General features: G+C 45.4%; 3 protein-coding genes across 3 annotated transcripts in view; 1 reads left to right on the top strand and 2 right to left on the bottom strand.

Moving 5' to 3' along the window:
- Positions 1 to 16,449, bottom strand: part of MAD1L1 (mitotic arrest deficient 1 like 1) — a 290,904-nt gene extending 274,455 nt beyond the window's left edge. Inside the window, exons 1-9 of the mRNA XM_006034449.3 lie at positions 16,419 to 16,449; positions 15,872 to 16,027; positions 14,211 to 14,351; positions 12,390 to 12,569; positions 10,078 to 10,202; positions 9,358 to 9,439; positions 8,022 to 8,152; positions 5,994 to 6,108; positions 4,979 to 5,040 (exon numbers count right to left, since the gene is read on the bottom strand). Of these exons, the coding sequence (XP_006034511.2) occupies positions 4,979 to 5,040; positions 5,994 to 6,108; positions 8,022 to 8,152; positions 9,358 to 9,439; positions 10,078 to 10,202; positions 12,390 to 12,569; positions 14,211 to 14,351; positions 15,872 to 16,021 (986 nt within the window). The 5' untranslated portion in view covers positions 16,022 to 16,027; positions 16,419 to 16,449. The remainder of the gene's footprint in view (positions 1 to 4,978; positions 5,041 to 5,993; positions 6,109 to 8,021; positions 8,153 to 9,357; positions 9,440 to 10,077; positions 10,203 to 12,389; positions 12,570 to 14,210; positions 14,352 to 15,871; positions 16,028 to 16,418) is intronic.
- Positions 16,450 to 17,650: 1,201 nt separating this feature from the next.
- MRM2 (mitochondrial rRNA methyltransferase 2) lies at positions 17,651 to 22,891 on the bottom strand. The gene is made up of 3 exons (XM_006034441.3): positions 22,821 to 22,891; positions 20,930 to 21,219; positions 17,651 to 19,446 (listed from the first exon to the last, which is right to left on the bottom strand). Exons 1-3 carry the CDS (start codon positions 22,826 to 22,828, stop codon positions 19,013 to 19,015), a joined length of 732 nt encoding a protein of 243 aa, XP_006034503.1. The 5' UTR covers positions 22,829 to 22,891; the 3' UTR covers positions 17,651 to 19,012.
- NUDT1 (nudix hydrolase 1) overlaps positions 22,891 to 26,504 on the top strand; it is a 7,327-nt gene continuing 3,713 nt past the window's right edge. Inside the window, exon 1 of the mRNA XM_006034448.3 lies at positions 22,891 to 23,002. The gene's annotated coding sequence lies outside the window, so the exon portion shown is untranslated. The remainder of the gene's footprint in view (positions 23,003 to 26,504) is intronic.

The following is a 26,504-nucleotide window of genomic DNA, read 5'->3' as shown; positions in this document are numbered from 1 at the left end:
TGCCATTTTAAACAACACACCACTCCCTTTCTGATATCATTACACACACCTCTCTCCTCCAACAGCTTCTACCTCGCATCTATTTTACTATAGGAACAGGCAATGAACTTTCCTCCTAGAGCGAAGAATGGATACCAGCCAGCCAGTGGTGCTGGAAAAAAGGAAAATAATTCTGGAGAGCAACACAAAAAACCCTTCCTCCTCTACCCCTAGGCCTGATCAGGCAAGAAGATGGATTTCAACAGACAATGAAGTGCAGGAATAAGAAGACCCACCGATTAGCTGTGTCCTGCTTTGCTTCTAACACAGGCACAACTCTGATGACTAGTCAGAGAGACTCTCATCTGAATATAAGCTGTCCCCGCCTCATCACTCTGATTACAGCTCTCCGAATGTCATAATCCCTTACAGCTTTCAGGGATTCATTCTACTGTACCAACAGACATCGCTGCCGGATTATCCTACCTGCTAAACTCAGGTTCAGAAATCAGCGCTGACAAGTTAAAAATAAAAACCCAGAAATCCTGGTTCTGTCCTTTCCTTTCTTCAAAGAGAGATTTCAGAAGCAAGCAAAACCCCCAGATTTCCTGAGATTTCTCAGTTACGGGACTCCAGGAGTGTGCATAATGTTCCAGAAGTCTTTCCAAAAAACCCTGCAAAGTCGAGACTTCAAGAACAGACACGTGCTGGTCATATCCACACCAAATCTACCAGTCAATACGAATAGCTAAACTAACTTAAAAGGCACCTCATTTTTTTTTTTTTTTAAACAAGCCACCTAAAGTGTGTAGCACCCTTACTCCAGCACAGAGCTACTGCAAAAAAACCCCAAAAAACCTGGGGTTGGAGCTGTCAACTGAATAACTAAACTGCGTGTGCTTTAGAGGTAGATGAAGGCAACAGCAGCTGAACAGAAACAAGGCAAGGCAGATGCAAGAGTGAGCTGCCATCTGCTCCAGATGGGCTGTAAGCTGATTTAGATGAGAAGCATTGCAGGGCAGGGACCTTATCTATGCATTTGTCAAGAGCCTAGTGTACTTTGGGTGTTACATAAAGAAAAGGCAACAGGCAAGAAAAAAATGGGGAGATAAATCAGATTAAGAGCAATTCTGCCCTCTGGTGGATGAGTCTGGGGCTTTCCAGGGTGAGGAAAAGAGTCGGACTAGGACCAACTTTTTGTAAGAAAGGGGGAGAGAAAAAATAAGGGTGACAGAGCCGGATGCGTGTCCTGCATTAAGGCAATGGCAAGGTGCGTCAATCTGTGCACATGCAGGTAAAGGGCACTGAAAGGGAACCCTGCGGCACATCAAGACAGAGTGATCACATTCTTGTGGTGTTAAATAGATTTTAAAAGCATTTGATGTTAGAAAATGAGAAAATGTTAATTAGACAAATGCCTAACCCTTTTAAGGTGCCCAGCTGATGTTTTCCAGGAGTCAGAGCCCAGGGAATGGAGTGAAATCAATTCTCTGATCCAACAAGAGAAAGTCTACCATCTAGCGGGCAGTCCCAAGAACTGCGTTTCTTTTTAGACACCTGGAGCACTTACATTCTCCTAGAAACGTCATTGCTTAGCTAATAGAAATTCTTGTCTAACATTTATAGAGAAGGCTTCTCTGTGGCAATGGCATCTCTCTGGTAAAGCCAAAAGTCACTCTAGATTTGTACTGGTACCCACCACTGGTAACCAATCCCCCAGCCACCCAAGCACCGCGGTCTATAAAAATGTAAGGTCAATAAACATGCCTTGGAAAGAGAAAGAACACCAGGAACATTCTGTACTGACACTAGAACATCAGCTTGTTCTTAGCAATCAAAACCTTACAACAGACAACCAGCAGTCACCTTCAAAGGAAGAGTAATTCCAATTACAAAGCAAAGAGATTTCAGATCCTGTATAATTTCTCCCTGCTACAGCAGATAAGGTTTGCTGGAGAAGAATCGCAAGGTCAGAAAGACTGAAGGTTTAAATGTGTAAGAGAGTTCTTGGCCGTCCCTGGCAAGGTAGCTATAATGGGACAGACAAGAAACTAAGGGAATTCCTGCAAACCCAACAATGTTGCTTTATGACAGTCTAGTAAATAGGAGAGCAGACACTATTAGGACAGAAATACTAGAGGAATACATGAGCAAGTGCACAGAAGACTGTAAATAGATTCAGAATTTGGATACAAAATGAACAACAGATGTGCACTGGCATGGTCTGGTTGCAGTAGAAGGGAGTAACTTGCGTGTGCATCTCATGCTGTACACTGTTGGCACTATTGCTTACATTATACAGGGCAAAAGCCATGGACTAGGAAGAACACTGCAAAGAAACAGTGAGAAGATGATATAAAACAACTCAGGGCCAGAAGACAACATTAACAAGTCTTGGTTTCTACAGTTTAGGAAAAAAAGTGCAAACCAAGGCGTTTGAAATGTTAAGTGAATCCAGAACAAGAGCCAGCAACCTACAGCCTGCAGAGCCTTTGGATCTTGCCCATGGAGCCATGGCTTCGGGTGCATCATACCACAGTCATCTAGATACCTGGAGCTCCAGCAGAAGGGAACTCTGTCCATGCCATGCTGCACAGAGTTGGACTTTGGTCTTGTTGCACCACAGCTTGAGTGGCAGGAAAAAGTGATAGCTGGGGCTCAATGCCTGGCTTCCTCCAACCAGAGCTCGATCATTCCAGCCCCCATGGCCAGAAAATGTTGCCAGCCCCTGGACTAAAATGCAGGAAGACCAGCCATTTAGTTTGTGATCTATTTCACCCAAAGACGTAGCAATGTAAGGCAATCGGCAGTCTGCAAGCTACCCAGAAGAAACAGGCAGAGATGTTTGCCCTGAACGCTCCAAAAAGGTGGCCCACTCCCTTCCAAATCTTTTAGATAAAATTACATGCCAAAAGGCCTGATCGTAAGCCAGTCTGACAGAGCCTGCTGGGACCAGGCAGTCAGTAAACAGGAGCTGTTAAGAACAGACACAAAACAAAAGCCTTTTGGAGCTGCTGGAGGAACCAAAAAACTATCCTCTCCCCAAAACGCCACAGGCTGCATGCTGTTCTCCTGCATTCTATGTACAAATGAAGGAAATAATAAGAGGAGATGAAGGGACATAATGTATTCTCTTTGTTCCTGCTTATCTTGTTATTAGCAGACAGACAGCACATTGCACTGGCTCTTTGGGATAACCATCCAACTGTTCCCATTCTCTTCTACTCAGTGACTGGCAATTAACTCTCCTCAAGCTTTCACCAGGGTATGCTTCAGGAACCTGTTTGGGACAGCGATCTCCCTTTATACATGTCCTCTCATAACCCTCGCTGAAAATGAACATAATTCATGCTGTAAGAAGCTGGATTAAAAAAAAAAAAAAAAGAAAGAAATCCCCCAATTCCACTTGGTACAATTGCATGCAAAAGGTGATTTTCTCGAGAGCAATTCCCTTTTCTGTATGAAGAGACACCCTTAATGGTGCTAAATAATGTGGCACAATCAAAACCCTAACACTTTGCAGTGAATATTCTGATTTTAAATGAAGAGGCTATTAGACTTCTACTGGAAAAGTCACTTGGCTCCATTTCCCTCCCAGTGTGAAATTACCTCATTAAGCCTTTAACAGCTTGAGGTAAGTAAAAGCTTCCATGACACTGTCTGACAGAGAGCAAGTTTGGTGGGAAGAACTCAAAAGTACTTCGGTCTGTTCCCTGCCATTGAAGAAGTGCTGCAAGTCTGCACTACATCTAAACGTGGGAGAGAGAAAGTCTCAGCAGCGCTAACAACCTGTGTGCATGTGGGAACAGGCAGCTCATCACAGACATTAACAAAAGAAAATAATGAGATAAGTAAAGAAGGGAAGGGAATCCTCTTTTACACAGTAATGTAATAACGTGCCCAAAACAGAATCGCAAATACAAACTGTTCTGTAGTCAAAACTGAAATCATGTGAAAGCCACAGGGCTTTTAGAAGTGATTCCTGATATACCCCTAAATTAAGAGGCTTCCTACCACCATGAAACAACCCTTCCATCTCTTTGGCTACATCACATACAAATTTAAAAGAACTAACTGTGTTGTGATCCAGCTCAATGTTAAAGAAGTCAATCTCTTCACTTGCTATGTTAGATACCAGCCCTCTGTTGACTCGTGTAACTAGTGAAATTTTCTCTGTACCAGTAATACGACATTCCTTCTGCTTCTATGAAATAGGTATAATTCTGTATCTCATAAAATACAGGAAAGAATTGCTTTAAGTTAATTGCTTGGGAAGGACAATGTAGCAGGTTGCCTGAGGCTTTGTCAGACAGCAGCTACAACCACCAAGGAGAATGTACACAACCACAGATGACACAAGTGTTGCCTCTGTTGATGCCTGGCCCTGGTTCTAGCCAGGCTGCAGCCCCAAGCCCCATTGTTAGCACAGAAATCTGAGGGGAGAAGAGCAATGCCCCCCCACCCCACAAGTCACCTATGTATACAGCCATGTCTTTGTGGCAGCTCTACCCAGGTCCACTGCAGCAGCTGTACTGACAGGGTGTACCCTAGGAAAACACCAGCTGCTAAAGAAACCCTGGCAGCTGGCAGAAGGCACACCAGTGTCTCGAGGCACCTTCTGCCAGTGGCTAGACAGCAGAAGCAATTTCACTCTGCTCAGCAAAAGCCTTGTAATTCTGTCAGCAGAGAGAAGGGCTCTGTTCTGCAGAAGAGCTTTGGGTGCAAATAAACAAGAAGTTTTGCTGGCAGAACCAGGCAAAACTTTGCAGTGGAGATTAGATTTATTCACCATTCCCAAGATTTCACTATGAGATACTTTATGCCCATAGGTATTTAGCACGGTATAACCTATCTAGTTTCTAGTGTTGAGAAAGAGAAGAGCAAACAAGTTTCAACAAAGAACAGAAAGCATAAACAGCCTGACAAGCTGCATCCACCAGTCACCAAGAGTAAAAGCAAGTGGTGCAAATGTTTCACTCCATCAGCCCATAGCACCTACCTGATGTTTAGGCCCGTGCTCTGGTCCAGTTTCTCCCAGCTTTTCAACTTTCCCAGAAGTTTCTAGGGAGCAGGTCAAAAAAAAAAGTCATGAAGAAGACCTGAACAAAAGCTCTGAACACCTCAACTCCTACAGTTTTATTTTACATTCCTCTCAACTTGGCCTTTTCCCCTTGTTTTCTGTCAACTTAATCACTTGCATGTGCTGAAGCAGCACTGGAGCCCATTCTCTGACCCTCATACACATTGGTGACAGGGACATTAATCCTCCCAGTCTACAGTCATGTGGCACAGTGCACACTCCAACCATGCACCATTTTTATTATCTTTTCTTGTGAGTCAGATCCACTCCACTATACCTGATTACTGCAGAACTGTGAGAAAAGAAAGCTATAGTCCCAACATCCTAGTTCTATGCAAGCTCCAGCACCAATTTTCTTCATAACCCTGCCTGCCAAAAGACAGGATAGATTAATCCAAGCCAGAACAATCCACCATGATAGTGCTTCACTCCAACAACAGTCTTCATGCCCAAGTAACAAGTAAAGTAAAAATTCAATATCTGATTGAGTGTGGGATGAAAGTGATGCTACCAATGATAGCAAAACAAAAATTGGTTATTATAATGATTCAAGGCCATAGCACATCCCTCCAACAGCAGTGGTGATCCAAGTGCGTACTGTAGTTTTCCAACTCATGTATCATATCACATCACCTCGGGACAGCACTGAACATCCAAGAGGATATTCAGAGCAGGGGCAAGGCAAAAGACATAATGAAGACCTGCTCTTTCTTAAAAACAATATAAGAAAAATAATGGATACAGCTCTGTGTTTTCCCCTCATAATGAATGCTCCCCACTTGTACTGCTACGTAAAAGCCTTGGAGCATTCGTTTAGACATGAATTACAGCCATCACTTAACCCTTAATTTCAAAGGATTCACCCTAAAGGACTCCCTGACCACCATCAGTAAATCTGATTATTTATACAGGGCAAGTGTTCTTGGTTCCTCACCTCATTCTCCAATTCAAGAGCCACTAGGCTGGCCTGAACTTTCTCATAGCGTTCCAGTTTCCTCTGCAGACCTTCTACCTCCTCCTTGAGCAATCCATTGTTTTCTTTCATTTCCCTAAGAAAGAGCAAAGCCATTAAAAGCCACATAACTCAATTCCCTTATGCAAACATCCAAAAATACGTGCAATTACAAGAAAGCATAAGGCACTGCACATACTGTGATACTCAGCTGACTCCCATCTGTAACCTCAGCTACAAAGCAACTATTTCACACACTGGAGCCTTCACTGGACTGCGTTCTTCTGATCTAAAATGTCATCCTAGTTATGTCCAAATAAATTAAAGTTTCATATCCGCCGATCGGTCAAAACAGCATTTAAGTTAACAAGGCAGCCACAAAGCTATGCTCCAGAGAGGTACAAACAGTGAGTTGGAAACTTGGCAAAGGTTTGTGCTGTTAGAAGTGTGCAGACAGGAGGATGTTAAACATGAAGAAATGTTTATTTCAATATAGATTGTGTTGGGGTTGTAATGGGGCTAATTAACCGCAAATGGGTAAAGAAAAGTTTAAATGAGTGAGGCCCAGATAGTAGGTCTCTTATGTAAAATATTTCTACTCATGCCTCCTTGGACTGTAACAGCTACAAGCCAATGGAGGAAAGCCAGTGCAGGGAGAAGCTTTCAGGCCTGTGGGACAGTTTCTGGTAGGAGACGTAGCTTCCTGGTCACATACTGCACTGTGGAGTGCTGTGGTGTTGTAGATGGAGGAGAAGGACACGTGACAAAGACAGAGGCTCTTGTTGCTGCAGAACTAAGGTAGGAAGTGGCCCACAAAATCTGCACACCGCAAGGAGGAAAACCTGCTTAGTCAACCTTCACAGGGCCCGGGTATTAATGGGGACACTCATAACGCCACCCAGTGGAGTGAGAGACTAACACAGAGTGCTTTCATGTGCACAACGAGCGAGTGCTGCTTGGACTGCTATCCACTGAAGGGACTGCATAAGCAGTCCTTGGACTGAGAAGAAAGAATCCAACCCCATTCTGCCACGGGGTATATTATTCAGATAGTCTGCATCAAAAACGGGACCTAATTTCTCAACCTACATACACAGAGAAGCTTCTAGAGTTTTGAAGACGTTGGATAGTAAGCATCAACACACATACCCCAAGAGAAAAGTCAAATGATCCCACTTTGATCCCAACCTTTGGGTAAAGGAAATCTAGCAAAACCAGATGCTCAAGGACTATAGATCATCTGATTTCCTTGGTTTACATAAGATTGAAATTCAGCTCTCTCTCAACTTCAGCTTGCTGCTCTCAATCATAGCACATAAAAGCAATACAAGATTACTCTAGACATGAGTTTCAAAAAGTGTTACCATTTCTGAAGCCTGCAGCCAGGTTTCAGAGGCAGCCACATCAGAGCTCATGAACCCCAGCAGCAAGGCTTCATCATTATGTGAGCTCAAGAGGGCTTTAAAAGAGCAGTGGAAATACTGATCTGATGGTGACCAGGCAAGGAACTGAAATCCTTGACAAGTCATAAAAGATGGCAGAAATGCCCAGTGATGGAAGGGAGGAACTTTCACAAATCCACACAGGAAGTGTTTATTATCAGCATACTGAATTTCATATTTCTCTCTAATCCCCTTTTGATCCAAAATGAGACAGTAAACCTCTCATGCACAACCACAATGATCAACCCTCCATTTATGAAGCCCTCAAATCAGACCTGTTAAAGGGGAGATTAAGTAGATCCCTCCAAACCACAACTGTGGAAGCATCACAAACCTGTCTCAACTCATACACAGTACTCATAGAAGACCTATACATTTACAAACTCTACAGAAACTTCCTTTCACAGCATCCCTTAATGGAAGTCTCCTTTATAATATGCTGCCCTGCAGGAAAGGGCTTTTCAATCTCTGCTCAGTGCGACAGTAAATACTGGGGGGATAGACAGGAGCAGCAGGGAGTCATTCTTGACAGATGCTGCCATACTGGAGGCAGATCTTCCCTTCTCACCTGAAATAGGCATTTTCCTCCCTGAGCTGGCGCAGCTCTCGCTCCATCTTTGGGAATCGGGCCAGCTCTGCTTTCATGTTCTTCACAATTGCAGCATCTTGTTCCTGCAGGGAAAGCTTCTGTTCCAGATCCTGGAAGGCAAGAAATGACAAGGGAACAAGACAAGTGAGCTTAATTCAGGAGGGCTCAGGGCGACCTCTCCACTGGACTGCTAAACTTGTCCAAATGCTCTTTTCTTTGCTACTCGCATTTGCACCAACATCATCAGAAACAGACTCCGCTAGCATTTACAGACCATCTGTCCTCTCCCGCACACTTCAATTCCCTACTAGCCAAGGAGTTATGAGCCAAATGCTCTGTTTTTCTCAAACACTACAAGGTAAAAAAAATATGAGCTCCAATGGATTTGAAAAGTTGCAGATGAAAGGAACACGCATGCAAGGGAGATAGAGAGCATCAAGTAGCCACACCTTTTTCATGTAGTGTAACAGCAACCACTGTTTCCTACAGCAAACTAAGGAAAGGTTTATTCAGAACAGCACTACAGTGAACTGCCTGCTTTCCCCACCCCAGCCCTTTAAACCATGCTTCCCCTTCTTTGAAGGTTTTTCTTTTTGTACCCATGAAGCACTGGCAATGCTGCTGCCTTTCAGCGTGGCTCTCTGCAATGCCTACCAAAAGGAATTCCATAATAAGCACTGCTCAAAGAAAGGCTTAGTTTCCTCTACCTGTTTCCCCCACCATGCCTCCTAATATAGGAATGATTCATGCTGAACTGGCCTAGACATTAGTTTGGTAAAAGACACCTCTAATATCCCCCACCCTGCCCTGAAGTTAGCAGATAATCAAAAGCCTTCAAGCTTACTATGGTTCATAAAAACATGCTTTGAAAGGACCTGCCTGAGAGCAGGGATGAGTTCAGAGTTACTGTGTTCATCTACCACCATTTGCCTAGGACTACTGTGCCAGAACAGTGAATAAAATCAGGAAGAGCTTGAATCAAGTGAGCAAGCAATGTAAAGATGTTAGTCAGTCTTCTGCAAAGAAGGAATGTATAGAGCTTTCAGCCAGTTGGACTTTACTATATATTAAAGATGAAGAGTGCCATGTAAAGGCTGCTTATCATAAGCTATATAATCCACTTTGCTAATTTTCATGCTTTGAAATTTGAACTGAGGTAACTTCAGCTCTCTCTGACTCAACAGGCAAGCCACTTAGCTACTTACCTGACAGGCTAGCCTTCTACTTCTGGAAGGATAATTTTTATACATGCTGTCTGCTTTTCCATGTAAAAATGAAAGAGGAAAAGCTGAGAGTGGGTCACAAAGTTTCTCACCTTAATCTTCTGCTCGTATTCAGCCATCAGGGTCTGGCCTGCTTGCAGAGTTTGGATTTGCTGGCTGGCTTCCTGCCATTTTCTATTTCATGCAGATACAAGATATCCATTTATATACAAGAATCGCTTGACAGAAGCAATCCACATAGAGGTATATTTAGAAAATACAGTTAAAGGAATGAGAACAGTCATTCATAGGAAAAAAAATTATTCCACTTATACTTAGGTACACCCCAATCAAACCACCTACACTCCTGCACCAAAGTCTGCATGTACAATACATAAAGAGTCACTTATACTTGGGTCCTAGCAGGGCATTGGAGGACAGAACTGAATAAAAATTCAGTGAGCAGGGACACGCTTCATCAGCTCTTTTAATTAACCCTCAGTTACAAACATTATGAAAGCAACTATCAGGTCATAAATTAATCTTAACACTTAGATTAGCCTTCTCCACACACCCACCTCCTGTTAACTCTGTGTCTTAAAATGTCATACATCAGGCAAGGAGGTTTTAAACCTGGGTACTTATTTTTCAAGATAAAATTAAACTGCTCCTCAGAGCTAGTTTCCAACAACTTTTATAACCTGTATATCCAGATCAAAGCAGCCCTTTGAAGAGCAGAAATCAAAAGCTGTTGAAAGTTTCCTGAGTGACAGCAGCTGCAGAAGACTGAAGGTTTGTTTTTTTCTCCTGGCAGTTGTTGATTCCCTACTTACTTGAGTTGTACATCCAGCTGTTCCATCAGCTCCTCTCTCTGAGACTCCTGGCTTGCTGTTTGCATCTCCCGATTCATTAAACTCCACTTTAGCTCAGACATTCTCCCTTCTAGCATGCTGATGGTCTGGATTCACAGAAAGAAGAAGGGAAAGAACAACAGATAAATAGACCAATGGACCTTCAGGCCAGATATGATAAAAGGCAAACCGCTGAGATCAAACGCAAATGAACAATGTAAAGCGCTGAATCTAGAAATAATCCATTCAGACCTGCAAACTCACTTCAGAACAAAGGCAAAGAAGAATCTTTGCTCTCTTTCATCTGCCACAAAATTGTCAATTCCATTATCCATTAAATGAGTAATCTCAGACTGGCACACAGAAAGGCTTCAAAGCCAGAACATGCCCACATGCAAGCATCAGACTTATGGCTGCAAATTATCCCACCATAATTATATGCCCACATACCTTAGCAGTGAGGTTTCAAAACAGAGACCCAATTCTCAACAAGCCAAGTAACTGTGAAGGTATTACACCCCCAACACAAATCTAGATACTATGATCATTTCACCTTTACCTAAATCAGTGTCAAGGGAACATTTAGGGCATAAATAAAGGGGGACTCATAGCAGCACTTGCTGTCATACCTTTACTTGCTGCAAAGTACCTAAGCCCCTAAACCAAATCCAAATACTCATACATGGGGATAAAAACTGAAATAAGCTTAAACCAATTGCCCAATTTATAAACACAGCAAACAAAGCAAAATCAAAAGCAAACCTGAAGAATTGAACCACAGGCTGGGATAACCTGGCCCTCAGGCCTCTCCCCCATCATAAGCATTCTGAGACTTCACATACAATACCTAAAATATGTCAGGTACTTTCAGAGTCGGCCTTAGGGATGGGCAGCATGGGTGACCACCGAGGGTGGCCTCACATGCATACACACATACACCCTGCCCTGCCCCACAGCTTGTGCCAGGAAGGAGCTGTCAGGGAACTTTGGTGGCAACTAATCCTGAGGGCTGCACAGCAGGACCTGCCCCATCTCTGGCCATGCCTGCAGCTGATTGGAGCCTGCCAGCCAGGGCAGCACAATAAAAAGCCCCTGGGCAGCAGTGGCAGTAGGCACTGCCAAGCAGCATGACAGGCCTAGAGGAGAGCACCAAGAGCCAGGCCAAGGGCAAGGCAGCAATGCCCAGCAAGAGGAAGAAGTGGCTGGGTGGCCTCAGCTTGCATGCCAAGTGCTTCACCATCACTGAGCTGTTGGGACTGGAGACTGAGCTCCAGCCCGCCACTGGCTCTACTGCAGAGGGTGAGGGCAGCACTGCCCTGCTACTGGGGCTGGCCTTCTTGCTGCCTGCCCTTCCTGCTGCCCACACTGAGCTTCTGCTACCCAGCCCCACCACCTGGCAGCAGGTCAGCATCTCGGGTGGGCGGACACACGCCCACCCACCCACCCAGCGCTGGTGACTGGAGTGGGGGGGAGCCAAAATACAAGTTCACCCAGGGCGCCATTTTCCCTAAGGCCAGTTCTGGATACTTTACTGACAAAGACAAACAAAAAAACTACCCCAAAGTTGAGGGACATGAGATAAATGGCACTGGAATGGGACTGTTTGAAGACCTAATAATGGCTCAAGTGTCCTCTCAAGCAACAGGAGGACTGCGATGGTGTTATGGTCACTAATTCCAACTGAAGTTAGATGCATTCAAAAGCTTGTCTAACTTCATCCCAACCAAGCAGTTGGTCCAACAGAAGATATCACCCAAAAAAGTCCTTGCCTTGCATGATATATAATAACCCAGAAACCTTCCACATCAGACCTGAGCAGCTAAGACTATTTAACAATCAAAAAAATATTTAACTATCAAAATCTAGGAAAGGAAGTTAACAGTTTTGGAAGACATCCCCTGCTCATAGTTTTGTCCCCACCTGTATCTCAGCACCTCTTACTCTCCTGCTCATTTCCTCATCCACACCCTCACCTCACTACTGCCCTCTTTACTTCCCCTACTCTCTGCTTCATGCCTTCTCTCCCCCAATTTCCCCAGTACCTGGCATGCCCTCACTTCTCCTCCAGCCATTTCCTCTAATCAATCCCCACACCACCTTCTCAAACTATTTTCCTGTGCCTTGGTTCGTTTAGACTGTTTGGGGTAGATGCATATATTAACAAATCTACATTTGTTAAATCACAGCATAGTTTCTGGTTCCAGCCTTGGTACTAAGAGTTAGTTGCTCTGATTTACATGACCCTCAAAGTCACCCAGAGCTGTGGACAAAAGAAGAAAGTACTAGGCACCTACTTCATTAGCTTCAGCTAATTTGCTCTCCTTCTCCTGCAGCTTCTTGCTCATGGTTTCCATACTCTTCTTATAGGATTTATTCATCTCAATTTGTTCCTTTAGTTTATTCTCAGCCTCCACTTCCCTCTCTTGATACTGCTTTATGCGTGTGAGAAGCTCTTGGTTCCGGTCAGCCTCATGCTACAGAAGGGGAAATGCAAAAGAAAATCATAAAACAAAAGCAGCATAAGGGTGCAGCCATTTTTTTCCTTGTCTGAAGTCCAAAAGGCATTACCTTTAAGCCAGTGTTTCCCAACCTTTTCCAGCCCAAGGTATATTTACATTAATAAAAATATTCTGCAGCACACCTGTTAAGGCATTCCCCATCCTCATACCTATTGTAGCACACTGCCATGGCAAAATTCCGCAGCACGCCTGTTCATTTATGACAGCACACTTTTGTGCCATGGCACACTGGTTGGGAAACACTGCTTTAAGCAATGGTTCTCAAAAGCAAAAATTTAAACCCTACTCCCTTTCAAAGGAAGAATCTTCCTGAAGTCCAGGTGGAAATGAAAAACAGGCTCACGGAGACAAAAAATTAAATGACAGACTCTGGGCACCTCTTGGACAGACATGTAGACGTCAGAATATAGAAGCGGCTTCAGTTTGCAAAGCACACTTTAGATCAAACACAAAAATCTTGGCCATATCAGTTAAAAGGTGACCTATTATAAATAAGCCATAGGCCTTCAAAGACCTGGGTTAACAAAATTAGTTAATTGTTGCAATCTCTTTGCACTATATTATTACAAATCTGAGGTATTTTAATTGGAAACCAACTATAAGCAAACTGTATAAATAACAGTGCATAAAATCACCAATGTACAGGGCCAGATTTGGGTTTTTTCAACCAGTTCTGCTTTTCTTGCTTTTTTTTTTTTTTTTTTGCTTTCTGCCAACATTTCACACACCGTTTCATAACTCAAATTGATTAACATTTATTGAAAAATGTGTAGCAAATTGCTCTGCTAATCAAAGCATATCGAGCACCGGATTTACATACTAAGCAAGGATTATGCAAAGCAAGGCTAGGTTCCTAAAACCTTTATCCACATGACTCATGAACACAAAATTTGAGCAGGGCAATTACCAGAGTGCTGGATTAGTGCTGCTCCTTTTTTGTATTGGTATTTTGAGGGTTTCTGTGACTGACTCAGCTACATTCTGGTTTGAACTCTTCTTGGCTTAATCCCAAAATCACCTGACTTGAGAGGAACTAGGAATTTTCTCTGTGACCCACCACTTCACAGCAGCAGAGTAAATCGGCCTTCTCATAACATTTTGCTGCATGTCTTTTTAAGTAGCTAACTTCTGAAGAAAAATTGAAGAGCTTTGTAGGATGACAAAGCCCACAAGCTCTGCTGCTTATTTCAGCAACATAGGTAAGCACGATGCATGGTTATAAAACCAGAGAGCAATGAAACCTATTAGTCTGAGTGGGACTCACGGTCTTATCAATGCAGCCTCTCTTGTGTGACAGTTTCATGATTGGTGCTGTTGCCATTCCCATTACAGTTAAACATGCTAAGTGTTTGCAATTCTGCCAAGAGAAGTTCAAATACTTCTGAGAGAAATGAGGTTTAGCATTCCAGCCCCAAACCTCTCTTTGTACATGCTGAGCTGATAACCAATTGAGTGCTAAAAAAAAAAACTTACAGAAGCCAGGACTCAGATATGCATCAAACCATTTGTGAGCCACAGGAACGCTCATGCGATGCTCACAAGATGCTCTCATGAGAGCCCTACCTGTCAGACACCAGATGACTATGCCCTACCCACCTCATAGTTCCTGGCATTCGTGTTAGCTGCTTTCTCTAGCTCAATACGAGCTCGTTTGTGGCTAAGCTCCATCTGCATCTTCTCCCGTTCCACCTGCAGGAGCTGAGATTTTGAATGGATCTGCCCAGCTTGTTCCTCCAGCTGATTGGTTCACAAGCAAGGAAAGACAAAATACAGTCAGCAGCAAGCAATCATATTCTGAAACAAAACAAAGTTACCTACAGATCCTCTTGGCTGTCTCAAAGAAGAAACACCACATAGCTAAGGAATCAGAGATCTAAATGCTCAGCAAGGTAGCAAGTTGGAGTGCACCTGGAGGTACCTGGCACAATCTTTGGTTTTATTTTGATGAAAGCATGCTTCATGCAAAATTACTACCAGGACAGTATGCAAGGGAGTAACAGAATATTTTGTCTGTAGGAAATCTTCAAACTGAACATACGTTCAATCAAAAAGCTGGGATACAGATTTTCCGCAACCAGCAACGCACAACTAAAAGACGAATCCGGAAATCAGAAAATTAGCTAGAATTTGAAATGCAGTGGAGGGTTAAATAAAGATCAATGCATCTATACTTTACACTCAGACCTAACAGAATACCACATCAAACTCTGGAACACAGGAACTATTAAGTGACAGTGGTCTAATATATATTAGGCATTGTACAGTGCCTATCACCATACTCTCCATGAGTAATTTAGCAAATGAAACATTAACATTTCTTGGGCTACGTTTCTTGTCCATATGAATGTCCTCAATGGAGTGAGTTCAGCAAATTGAGTGAATAACAGCAATGTTCCCCAGGCAAGTTGAGTCACCTTGCTACATAACTATACAAATACATAATAAGGAGGCAGCCCCTGCCTGCTACACACTGTACAAATACATAACAAAAGGGAAGCCCCTGCCCAAAGCCAGCTCACAATTTAAGAATAAGATAAAAAATACAGACAGACAAGGGACAACAGAGAAACAAGACTGGTCAGCAGTGTAAGGAAAAAGATGGGAACAAAGTAGCTACTTAACTCCCACTGGGTTCTCTGCAGATGACCTGGGAAAAGTGGTTGCCCTCATCCCAAGTACAGGCAACCCCTGCTTAGTGCTCTTAATTGGTTCCTGAAAAACCAAGCATTAAGCGAAACCACAAGTATTTGATGACCCAAAATGGCAACCACACAATTGTTTTTAATGACCCAAAGACGGCGACCGTGAGCTTTATAACGAAACTCGCTGAGCACTAAGCAAAATCAGGTATCAATTTAAAATGAGCGTTATAGCAAAATAGCACTAAGCGAAACAGCGTTAAGCGGGGGTTGCCTGTAAACGACCCATTTAAGCTTATGATGGAGTGGGATGAAACCACCTCACAATTTACGGTCCTGATTTGGCCTGCAGATAACCTACACGAAGGAAACTCAAAGGACCTCTTTGAATATTTACCAAGATAAAGAATCATGTCCTTAACAAACATATTAAAAAATTAAGGACTTAGGAATTTGCACCTTTAAAAATATCTCCTTTATTGACACTGTTAGGAGAATAAGTTAAATAGATTAACGGGCACAATCACCTAAATGAACAAGTGGACAGCCTGAGAATCACATGAACTCTCACTGACACTACAAACACTTATTGCTGTCGGCGAGCTAGGGATGCCTCACCTGTACCCTCTGCTGGTACTGCATATGCAAGGTATTTTGAGATGATCCTGGAGTGGCCAAGCCAGATGTCCCCTCCATGCGCTGTGAGATGAAGTTGTTGAGAGATCTCAAAGTGGAGAAGACAGTTGTATTATCTTCCAGGTTTTCCATGGCTCCCTGGAAACATACAAGGGAAACATACAGGGCAAGTTACTCACTACTCACTGCTGTTACAAAATGCATCCCCTTCCTGGGTCACTATGGAGCCTAGAGCCTTCTCATTTACAGAGTGCAAAGCCAAAATTGTCAGCCACAGCTGAGATTCACAGGCCATTACTGGGGCCTTAGCTGATCCACAAAGCACCAAGAGAAAGCTTGTAGATTTGTGACATCAACTCAGACTACTACGGTACAACCCCTTACCTTACATGGTTCTCAGTAGTATCATTTATTTCAACACATCTTTCCCCACAGTTTTAACCCACTGGTCAGAAGGCACCACACGCTGACACATTCAAAACTCCCCCTGCATTTAATTAGATTGTAGTTATGGGGCCACAATCTGTACCTTGGCACTTCCGCTGCTTGGGGCAGCAGCATCTATTTCCACAGTATTCATCCTACATAACGCAGAGAAGAGCAGAAGGCAAATACTGGAGACAAGAATATCCTTGGAACGTAACATTGGCAAATAGAAAGCATTTCTAATGCTTCCTCTCAGTGCTTTTTAACTACAGACTGGGATAGGATCCCACCTGATCTGCATCCGAACTAGTAGGAAAATTTGCCCCCTAAATTATTCTGGGCCCTAACGCCCATTTTCACAAAGGAATTTAAACCCTAACATTCACTGACTTTCATTTAATCTGAGTTCCCCAAGTGCCTAAGTCACTTTCATAAAGGAAATTTTGGCTCCTAACTCACTTATGTACCTTTGAAAATGTTACTACAAGTATAGGACAGGATGAAGATTTCAAAGGGCACGTCGATTTCGTTTGAAAATACCCTCAATGCTTCTCACAAATAAACTCGGCTCATAGCATTCGCACAGGGCAACACGGTCCCAGCGAACAGCGAAACAAAACACCCCCGCCGGCCACGGGAAGCCCGACACACTCGGCGTGACTGCCCGCCCTCCAGCACCAGGCTGACACCGGGCACACACCCGCGGAGGAGCCCGTTGGGCTTCCCCAGCGCAGCGCTGCGGTGGGGGGCGTGAATCTTCCCAGCACGAGAGCCCCTTCATGTTTCCAAATTAAAAAGAAGCAGAGAAAGTTTAGCAACTGCTGCTAAAAGCAGGCACGGGCGCAGCTGGGACGGAGGCGGGTGTCACAACCACTGGGGGGACACAGCGGCGCCCCTCCAACAGCAGGGTGAGGAGGGAGGGGGCCAGGCTCAGGCGTGCAGTGCAGTGCACTACACTACACTACACTGCATGGGTGTGGCTGCAACGGGGGCACAACCATGCAGTGCACTGGGGGACCATGCTAGGCACCGGGAGGGGGAAGGGGGGGGCACAGCCGTGCAGTGCACTGAGGGAAGGCGCTGCACTGGCTCGCTGGGGTGGGAGGAGGGAGAACTCGCCTCCAGCTCCCGCGAGATCTTGGCGCCCTCTACCGTAATGCTGGGATGAGGGTGTTCTGAGCGCTCTCAGCCTACCGTAATACTGAGAGTATACGCGACTAATTCCCAAAGTGATCACTCTAAAGAGGGAGGAGGAGCAGTGGGGGTGTCCCTGCAGCATCATACAAGGGAGAACAAACGCTTTTATTACAGGGAGACAAGGTTCCTTGGGTGAATTTGATATCTTTTATTAGACCAACCCAAATGGTTGGAGAATAGTTATTAAGCAAGCTTTTGGGTTCAAAAACCCTTCCTTTATTACAGGGAAGAAGGCTGGATTGAAGCTCCCTGATGCAGGAGATGAGGTCAAGCCTCCAGCTTGGCAGCAGAGGTCCCATGAGCCCAAGGGCAAGTCATTTGGCTGCTCAGATTGCATGCATTTGGTCCACGAGCGACTCTAACAAGCTCATTGCTGTGACTGCAAGAAAGCAGCCCTGCAACATGGAAACTTTCAGGCCACATGCATGCAATTGGGCAACGTAAATTTGGTAACAACAAAATAAAATGGGATTTATAAGTCAGAAACATTAGGCAACCTTAAAAAAAAAAAAAAGTGGTGCTACCACCCCCAGCTCGAAGGCCCACTGACAGGGAATGTAAAGAACAGATTGCTTGAGGATCAAAATAGTTATTTTCAAAAATAATTAAAAAAAATAAATGAATAGGTGCAGAAATTATTCCAACAAACAAAATTCCAGCTGCTACCAGACGGCAAAAATTTGCCAGTACCATTTTCCTTACTGGAGATTAATAACACCTTGCATCATTGATCTAATAGGGGCCTTCCTATTAATAGGAGTGAAAATGACCTCATCCGTGGCAATGAACCTGTTCTATTGTAATACACTGGCAATTTGATGAAATAGCAGTTTCTAAATATAGTGTGTCCATGGCACATGCATTGGTAATAACTCAGCACAACCATCAACTTGTAATATTCTGTGATCACAGTCATATATTCTGAATACCCCATTACAGATTTACATGACAGTGCAGATTTTGAGATCCATTAAATGATTATGTATTTTCTAAATGTTCTAATAAATTGCAATAGCCTTCAGAAAAGATGAAGGGCACATAAAATTGGCTTGCAGTCCTCTTCCTTTTCACTCCCATTATGGCAACTGACTCGGTGCTCCATTCCAAATATAACTAAAAAGATAATGTAGTAATTTTAAAACACACACACACACACACACACACACCAACAAAACTATAACCAGTGCTTTATTTTTCTTTCCATCACTCTATCCCCATGGACTTTCATGCCACTGCATGCCATTCACAACAGCCTCCTCCCACGTCCCAGAGTAAGACTGGATGTTTTTGCTGGTATAATTAGAGTAGCAGCTCAGTGAAGCAGCAATCTTGTCTTGCTTTGGATATCTATGGCACAATATAAATAATAGCAGATTCTCCCAAAGTAGGATTAACAATAAAACCAAAATGTAAGAGTTTAAATAGATTATTCTTTAGGTCTACCCCAAGTCCCAGTGTCCAATCAATGACTGACAACCCATGCGAGAAAGGCAGACATAATCAGTTTTTCACAGTCTTTCTGTACCCTCTTGCCAAGTAATAGGATTCTGCAGATTCTTTCCTGCTGGCCTGAGGCTTTATAATTCTCACGCTGCAGAAGTGCTCCATCAGCCTGCTTTGGAGAAGTTGGGCATCTCTTCCATTCCAGAATTTACAGAGCATGATCCCCCCTGGCTGCAAGATGCTTGAGGACATATCCAGAACAGATAAGCACAAGTTAATCAGTTTCTCATGATCTAGTTCTTGGATCCCTGTGGCATTAGGTGCCATGTCGCTCATAATAACATCTGCTTTCCCTGAAGGAAGCATCTCCTGGATCTTATTAAGCGTGCTTGGATCTGTCATGTCAGCATTGGAGAGGAAAACTGCTCCTTCCAGAGGGGCAATCCGCAGGAGGTCAACTCCAAGGACGAAGCCAACAGGGGCACTGGCATCTAGGAAACAAAATGTTAATGAAAGAATGAAAAACACAAGACAGGCCCCTGCTTTCAAACTGATCAAGGTTATTACAAATGCTGCTAATAATGTATGTATCCGGTAGCTCAGTACTCTATGTGTAAACCTACATCATGTGTTGACAAAGTACAATCTACCTCATCCATGACCAGTGTGCTGACCTGGTTAATCCACTAAGACCCAGTGACCTGGAATAAATATTTTTGTTTTAAAAAATCTATATCCCAGAGTTTTAATCTATACCAGATATATCAGCAGCAGGGCAGTTCTGCACTCAGCCAATAACAACAAAACTTACCCTATTACACCTTACAAACATTAACAAATTAAACCACAACACCCATGGGCATTTTTCAGAAACAAAAATAGAGGCAGAGAAGTTAAATTACCTGCTTGAGATCACAGACACAAATTGCCCTCAGGGATGGAGACAAAATCTCTTTCCCAGCCCTATTCTCTACCTTCTCAATGACCACCCCCTATACTGTGGCTCAGTGTAACAGTTTAGCCCCCTTGTAATACATTTCTTCCCAGGTTTTTACTCCTTAGAGAAGGCGTCATGTGCTCATCCAAGGAAGTACTTCCTTTCTATTCCCGGCATGGCTACAAAAAATCTAAAGTTTGTAGCTGGTTTAAATTTTATATAATTAAATTACTAAGCCGAGTACAAGACACACTGAAGTGCAACTAAACTATCTACACCATCCCTGATTCTACTGGTAGAAGACAATCTCCACAGACTCCAGGTCAAGTCAGCACTGTCTGCTACTTCCTTTGGTGTTGGAGCTCAGATGACCCAGTCACCAATTGAGCCATCACCAATTGAGCCAAAATGTTTTTATTACATCCAAAGGCCAATAGTAGTTGTACAGTGACTTTAAACAAACACTCTAACAAAACATTAACTGCATGTTAGACAGTGGTGTTACAATCCTCAGCAAAAACCGCACCCACACCATGAGATTACCATAAATATTGATCAAGTACCTGCAATAAGGCTATGCTCAAGGATCAGTAAAGGCTTATGCTGGCTGGTTCCAACACAGCTTCACTTGACATATGCAAAGACATCCTCTCTTGTAGCCTTTTATGTCCCTAGATTTCTCATCGCATCCTAACTGGAAACTTCACATGTATTTGCCTTTCCCACACACCAGTGAAAATTCCTTTGCCCATCTGCTCTAGATTTCTTAGGCATAATGTCTGCTATGACAGGCTGGCATCATCTGGCCCATTCCTCTTTCTAAATTAACATAGCTGTGGCCCTTTGTACTCCTTTTGGAGGACATTAGCATTTCCACTCTTCCAAGTGATTGCCTGTCTGACCTTTTGTCTTTTCCTTTCTCTCTCTCAACTACCAGATACCTGAAATTGCCAAGTCTGTATCTGGTGAAACATCCCATCACCTATGGCATTTCACTGCCTAATTCCTACATTTGGGAGCTAAGCTTGTGCACTTACCAGTGCCCAAGGCATTGACCCTCTGTATAGCAACCTGACTCCACGCCCCAGGAGCAGCTCCACAGTCTAGCACAGAAAGCCCTGGACACAGAACCTGATGTTTATCATCAATCTCCAGCAGTTTGAAGGCACTTCGGCAACGATAATTCTGCTGTTTCACTGCCTTCACAAATGGGTCCTTCAAATGCCGCGCCAGCCAGCGGTGCTCTGTTCCAGTTCTGCTCTTCAGACATACCACTGCAGTGTGCAACCTCTGGCACAGAAGCAAAGGGCTTGTCCACCTCTGATAACTACGAAAAAAAGACAAGGAAACCAATTAGTGCATAGCCCCTGCAAGTTTGAGAACCCCACCTTTTCACATAATTAACTCCCATCTTGATTTTAGTCCTTCCAATTTATCACTAAGCTCATCTACAACACAGTCTTTTAAGAAGATGTACTGTTTTATTTTTGAGACTCTCGGGTCTGTACAGTTGATTCATATTTAGACACTATTTATACTGTGGCAGCACCAAGGTTTTGGGGGGTTTTTTTAACTTTTCTGTAGCCCAAGCCAAATTAGCCAAAACAAATCCCAAATCTGGGAGTCAGTCCAGAACCATAAGTGGCCCTACTACCAGCGAACATCTTCCACCCCCATCTGGGGCTTCAGATGTTTCCCAAACCTTTGGTGGGCATCCTACTTACAGGCCCAAGCCCAGAGGTTTGGGGTTCAGATGCCCCCGAGTTTTGCTTGCCCTCAGCTGTAAAGCCCCAGGGGCAAGCCAGGGAGGAGTCTTCAGGAATCCCCATTACGGAGCCCATTCAGAACGCAAGAATTGCCATTTACAGGGTCAGACCATAGGTCCATCTTACCCAGTCTCCTGTGTCACACAGGGGCAGAGAGGGGACACTGAAAGGGAGAGGGAACTGAGTGAGACCAGGGCTTTTTCCACTGTTCCTCTCCCACTTGCAGCCTTCAGCACTTAGGACACTTTTACCCCTTCCGGGGGGAGTACTTTAATTAGAGTGGCTCTTGGAGCAGCTCCACTTAAAGCATCACCATGTCTCATGTATCAGTGTCCCCACGCTTCAAAATGGCAGCAGGGGCACTTGAACTAAAGCTTATTCAACAAGCTTTACATAAAGCTCTCCAAGTGCCATTTTTAAGTGCAGGCACACTGATACATGAGATGCAGGAGGCTGCTGCAGCACAGCAATTGCCACACTCCAGCAGACTCGATCAAGTCCGGGGGGGGCTGGACCCGATGACCTGCGAGGTGCCTTCCAGCCCCTAACATCTATGAATCTATAAGTCTGCTCTGATGTGCTCGAACCCCAGCGCATCGGGGCAGCCTCCGCGCTCCTGTACCAGTGCCGTTACGCTGAAACTCTGGTTCGAGGGCCAGGCCAGCTCCCAACACCCCTTTTCGTGCTGTGCCGTTCCACGCACATACGACGCTCCCGGTCCCAAGCAGAGCGCCATTTCAATACCCTCGATTCACCCCAAGAACCTCATCTGCCATTTGTATACCCGAAAACCCGTGCCCACTCGATCTCATCCACCAACCCTTCCATCCCAGGGCTCCCGGACACCTCCCGCAGCAATCCCACACCGCCCTTCCCGGCGCGGCTGCTTTCCAGAAACCCGCCACTCACGACGGGGCCCTTCCACGCGCCCCCTCCAGCGCTGGGGCTGGATGGACCCCCCCCCCAGCAGCTCGGCTGCAGGGTGTGCACGCGTGCACCCTTTGCCCTGCCCAGCCTAGTGGGCAGGGTTTCCCACAGGGCCTCCTTTTATGGCGCCGCTCCCGAATGCAAGACGAGCTCGCCCCCGCGCCAGGGCCTGTCCTGCATTGGAGCTGGGCCGCACCACGGCGCCCCCTACAGAGAGGGAGCGCACCCCCCTCACCAGCTCATGGTCCCGGCCCGTGCGTCCGACTCCGGCGTCCCCCCGGAAGCACGCGCCGCGCCCCGGCTCCGGCCGCCGCGCGTGCTGCTGGGCTTGAAGAAGCGCGGCTTCGGCGCCGGGCTCTGGAACGGCTTCGGCGGCAAAGTGCAGGCGGGCGAAAGCGTGGAGGCGGCGGCGCGGAGGTGAGCGCGGGCCCGGCGCGGCGGTGCGGGACCCCGCCCCCGAGTCAAATGGGCCAAATCTGGAGGCGTGCAAGGAGCGTGTGTGGGCCTCCTAGCGGCAAACATCCTCCACCCACCCCTGCGTGGGGCTTCCGGCGTTTCCAAATCCTTTGGCGGGGGTTGGATGCCCCCGAGTGTGCGAGCCCGCAGCCTAGAGGGTTGTCCTGGGTCCTCCGTTGGTACGAAACCCCGCGCCTTTCTGCCCTCTGTTTTCCTCTTGAAGAGAAATAAATAACGAAGGAGTTCCAAGTATTTTTCTTGAGAAAAACAGAGGACGTAAAGGCGCCGGGTTTCGTATCGATAGAGGACAACGGGATTGTGCGCGGGGCGTTTATTTCTCGAAGTGAAAAATCGAGGATGTAAAGGCGGCGGGTTTCGTATGCCGTTATAGCGGACGGTCCTGTTTTCTGCTACTCTGTCCTCTACGGATGCGAACCTGATGTCTTTGTCCTCTGTTTTTCTCTGCAAGAAAATTTTTTGTTACTCCTTAGTTATTTATTTCTCTTCAAGAGAAAAACAGAGGATATAAAGGCGTTGAGTTTCGTATCCGTAGAGGACAGAGTAGTGGAAAACTGGAAGGTCCTCTCTGCTGGCCACCCTGGCCACGTGGCCGCTGGAGCAAGTTAGGGAGAAGGCTGCTGTTTCCGTCATGTTGGTGTGCAGACAACCCCTGCTTAACGGCGTTTTGCTTGGTGCTATTTCACTATAAGGCTCGTTTGAAAGTGATACCCGATTTCACCTAGCGCTCAGCGAGTTTTGTTATAGCGCTCGTGGTCGCCATCTTGGGTCATTAAGAGCAGTTGCAGTCGCCATCTTGGGTCGTCAGATATTTTCAGTTTCACTTGACTGGGTAGTTCAGGAACCAAGTAAGAGCACGAAGCGGGGGTTGCCTGTATAGCCAAGAGCTTCCCACTGGACGTGAATGTGGGAGGCTAACTATGCCTTGCTTCAGTCAAGGTACTATCCCTACCCCCTGCCAAGAAAGTGGTTTTCCCTGTGACTTGGAAAACCACCTTAGTGGTCATGGTATTTCCCCTGCCAGGTAAATATTTATTGAATTGTTCTAAACACCGCGAACGTCCTGCATCCCAGCGTCTCGCCCCAGGGCTTCATTGGCAGACGGTCCCAAATCCTATGTGCAGGCCCAAGCCCAGAGGTCTTTGAATTTGGATGCCACCAAAAACAGGCAAGCATCCTCCATCCCAGACTCATTAGTCCGGGATGTCCAATACTTGATCTGAGCCTTCAAGAGGCTGAGAAGTGATAACTGACTTTGGGGTTTGCTGTCAGCACTTTCTTCTGACTGCTTGCCTTGAAATCAAGAAATGCTTCAACTTTGACCCAGTTCTCTCTCACTCACTGGTGTCTTAGAGGGAGCAGTGTAAAGTAAATAAGAAAAAGGCTTATTTGCACACTTATTTGCATATTTTTTCAGTGAATGATAGTTTTTCAGCAAATACAATCATTTTATATTTAAGACCTGGCAATGTTGAATGAGAGCTCCCGCCCTCCTCCAGTCCAAGCCTTGCAGCTCTGGGGCCAGGCGCTTTCCTGACTCAGAGGCACGACTTACATGCCTGCCCAGCTCCAGCAGCAAGAGGGGCGTCTGAGGAGCAGCGGGCAGGAAAGCCACAGCGGTTCTGGGGAAGGCCGGGTGCAGGTAGACAGTGGTGTTGCTTGCAGGGAGGACCAAGCTGCGTGGGCCACTTCACCCGCTCCGCACAAGTGATGTCTTGGAGGCAGCACGAAGCGCTTCATGTGTCTGAGCATGGCCCGGCTGGCAGGACGGACATAGAATCACAGAATCGTAGAACATGATGGTTGGAAGAGAGTACAGAAGGTGGCATCTAGTCCAGTGGTTCTCAGCCTTTTTTGTTTCAGGACCCATTTGTAAACATTGATGGCCAGTCCTGACCCAGCGCCCCTCACTCCTGACCCGCTGCCCCCTCTCCCAAGCCCCAGCTCCCCAGTGTATGGGGTGAGGTGGTTGGCTGGGGCATGGGAGCCCCCAAGCAGTCCCTTGCAGGCTGGAACTCTGACAGCCTACAGAGGAAAACTCCCAGTTGCCCACATTTTTCTACTTTAAAGGAGAATCCATTTTTAAAGTTTGTTCACAACCTTTTCATATATTCTTGCAACCTACTTTTGGGCCGTGAGCCACGGATTGAGAAATGCTAATCTAGTCCAACCCCTTCTCAAGGCAGGACCATCCCCAACTACATCCTTCCAGCCAAGGCTTTGTCTACCTAGGTCTTAAAAACCTCTGAGGATGGAGATTCCACGGCCTCTGGATAGCATGTTCCAGGGCTTTATGACTCTCCTCATAAGGGAGTTTTTCCTCATATCTAACCTCAACTTCCCTTGCTGTGACTTAAGACCATTGCTCCTTGTTCTGTCATCTGCCCCCCCTTGACATTGATTTCCTGCAGTGCTTTCTTCCATTTCACAGCCTGCTCCCACTTCTCTTCTGAGATCTGTGGGTGTCATGGTGGAAGGTGGAACAGATCACAACTTGGTCAAGGCCTTGTTTAAAAAAAAGTGCTGAGCTTCATCCGTTCTAAGAATCCTGCTGGCACTGAATTGTGCCTCTTCAGCCCCTTTCAGTAATGTCTGAATCCCTTCAGGATGGCAGCAGGGAGCTTGGTGCTGCTATGGTAAATCTCTGGCTATGTCCACCTGGCTGTCTCTCTGTGGAAAGGTCTATGCAGCAGTTACTTTGCAGCGAACTGTCCTCTGACACAGTTACTTTAGCTGCGTCACGTGCCTTCAGATCATTTCCTTTCCTGTGAAAGGCAGGAGGGAAATGGGCCTCACTCCTGCAATCTGCTTTTGGTTTATCAGGGTTCTGTTACCACAGCAAATGGTCTAGATGTGATGCTTTGATTAATGCAGGATTTAATACCAAGTGCTTTGGAAAGCATGGCATACGTTAAGCCTTGAATCAGGCCTGTAGCTGTTCACTTAGTGAACATCAGGTGGTACCTACTGGGTGTGCTTTGGCTATTTGCATCACTTTGAAATTAGAGGCTGTGACTAACATTAGAGGTTTTAGCCAAGTGGGGCTCGGGCAGGGAGATGGACCATAGCAGGCTAACAAAATACCCTTCCCTGGACTGTCTGTAGCAGTTTAATCTGGAGCCCTCTTGGGGCAGCACACTAAAGATTACAGCAGCATCACTCTACAGGGGCAGCTGAGGCTTCAGGATCTGGACTCCTTGCATGCCACCTGAACTGGGATTGCAGTAGCAAAAGTCTACGCCAAGCCACTTTGCAGACAGAATGATTACACATTCAACTGAGATGTCTTTTAAGTGAAGTTTCCTGCTTCACTGGGCTCTCTGGTAGTTCGCTGGATACACAACATCTCCTAAAGCTCCCAGTGCTGTTCGCTGTGTCACATCTTATAAAAGGAGCATTTAACTGGGTCATTATTTCCAGTTTAATTTATTACCCATTATGTTTC

Source organism: Alligator sinensis, unplaced genomic scaffold (genome assembly GCF_000455745.1).
Source record: "Alligator sinensis unplaced genomic scaffold, ASM45574v1 scaffold500_1, whole genome shotgun sequence".
NCBI classification, from domain to species: Eukaryota; Metazoa; Chordata; order Crocodylia; family Alligatoridae; genus Alligator; species Alligator sinensis.
This window is presented reverse-complemented; position numbering and strand designations above follow the sequence as displayed.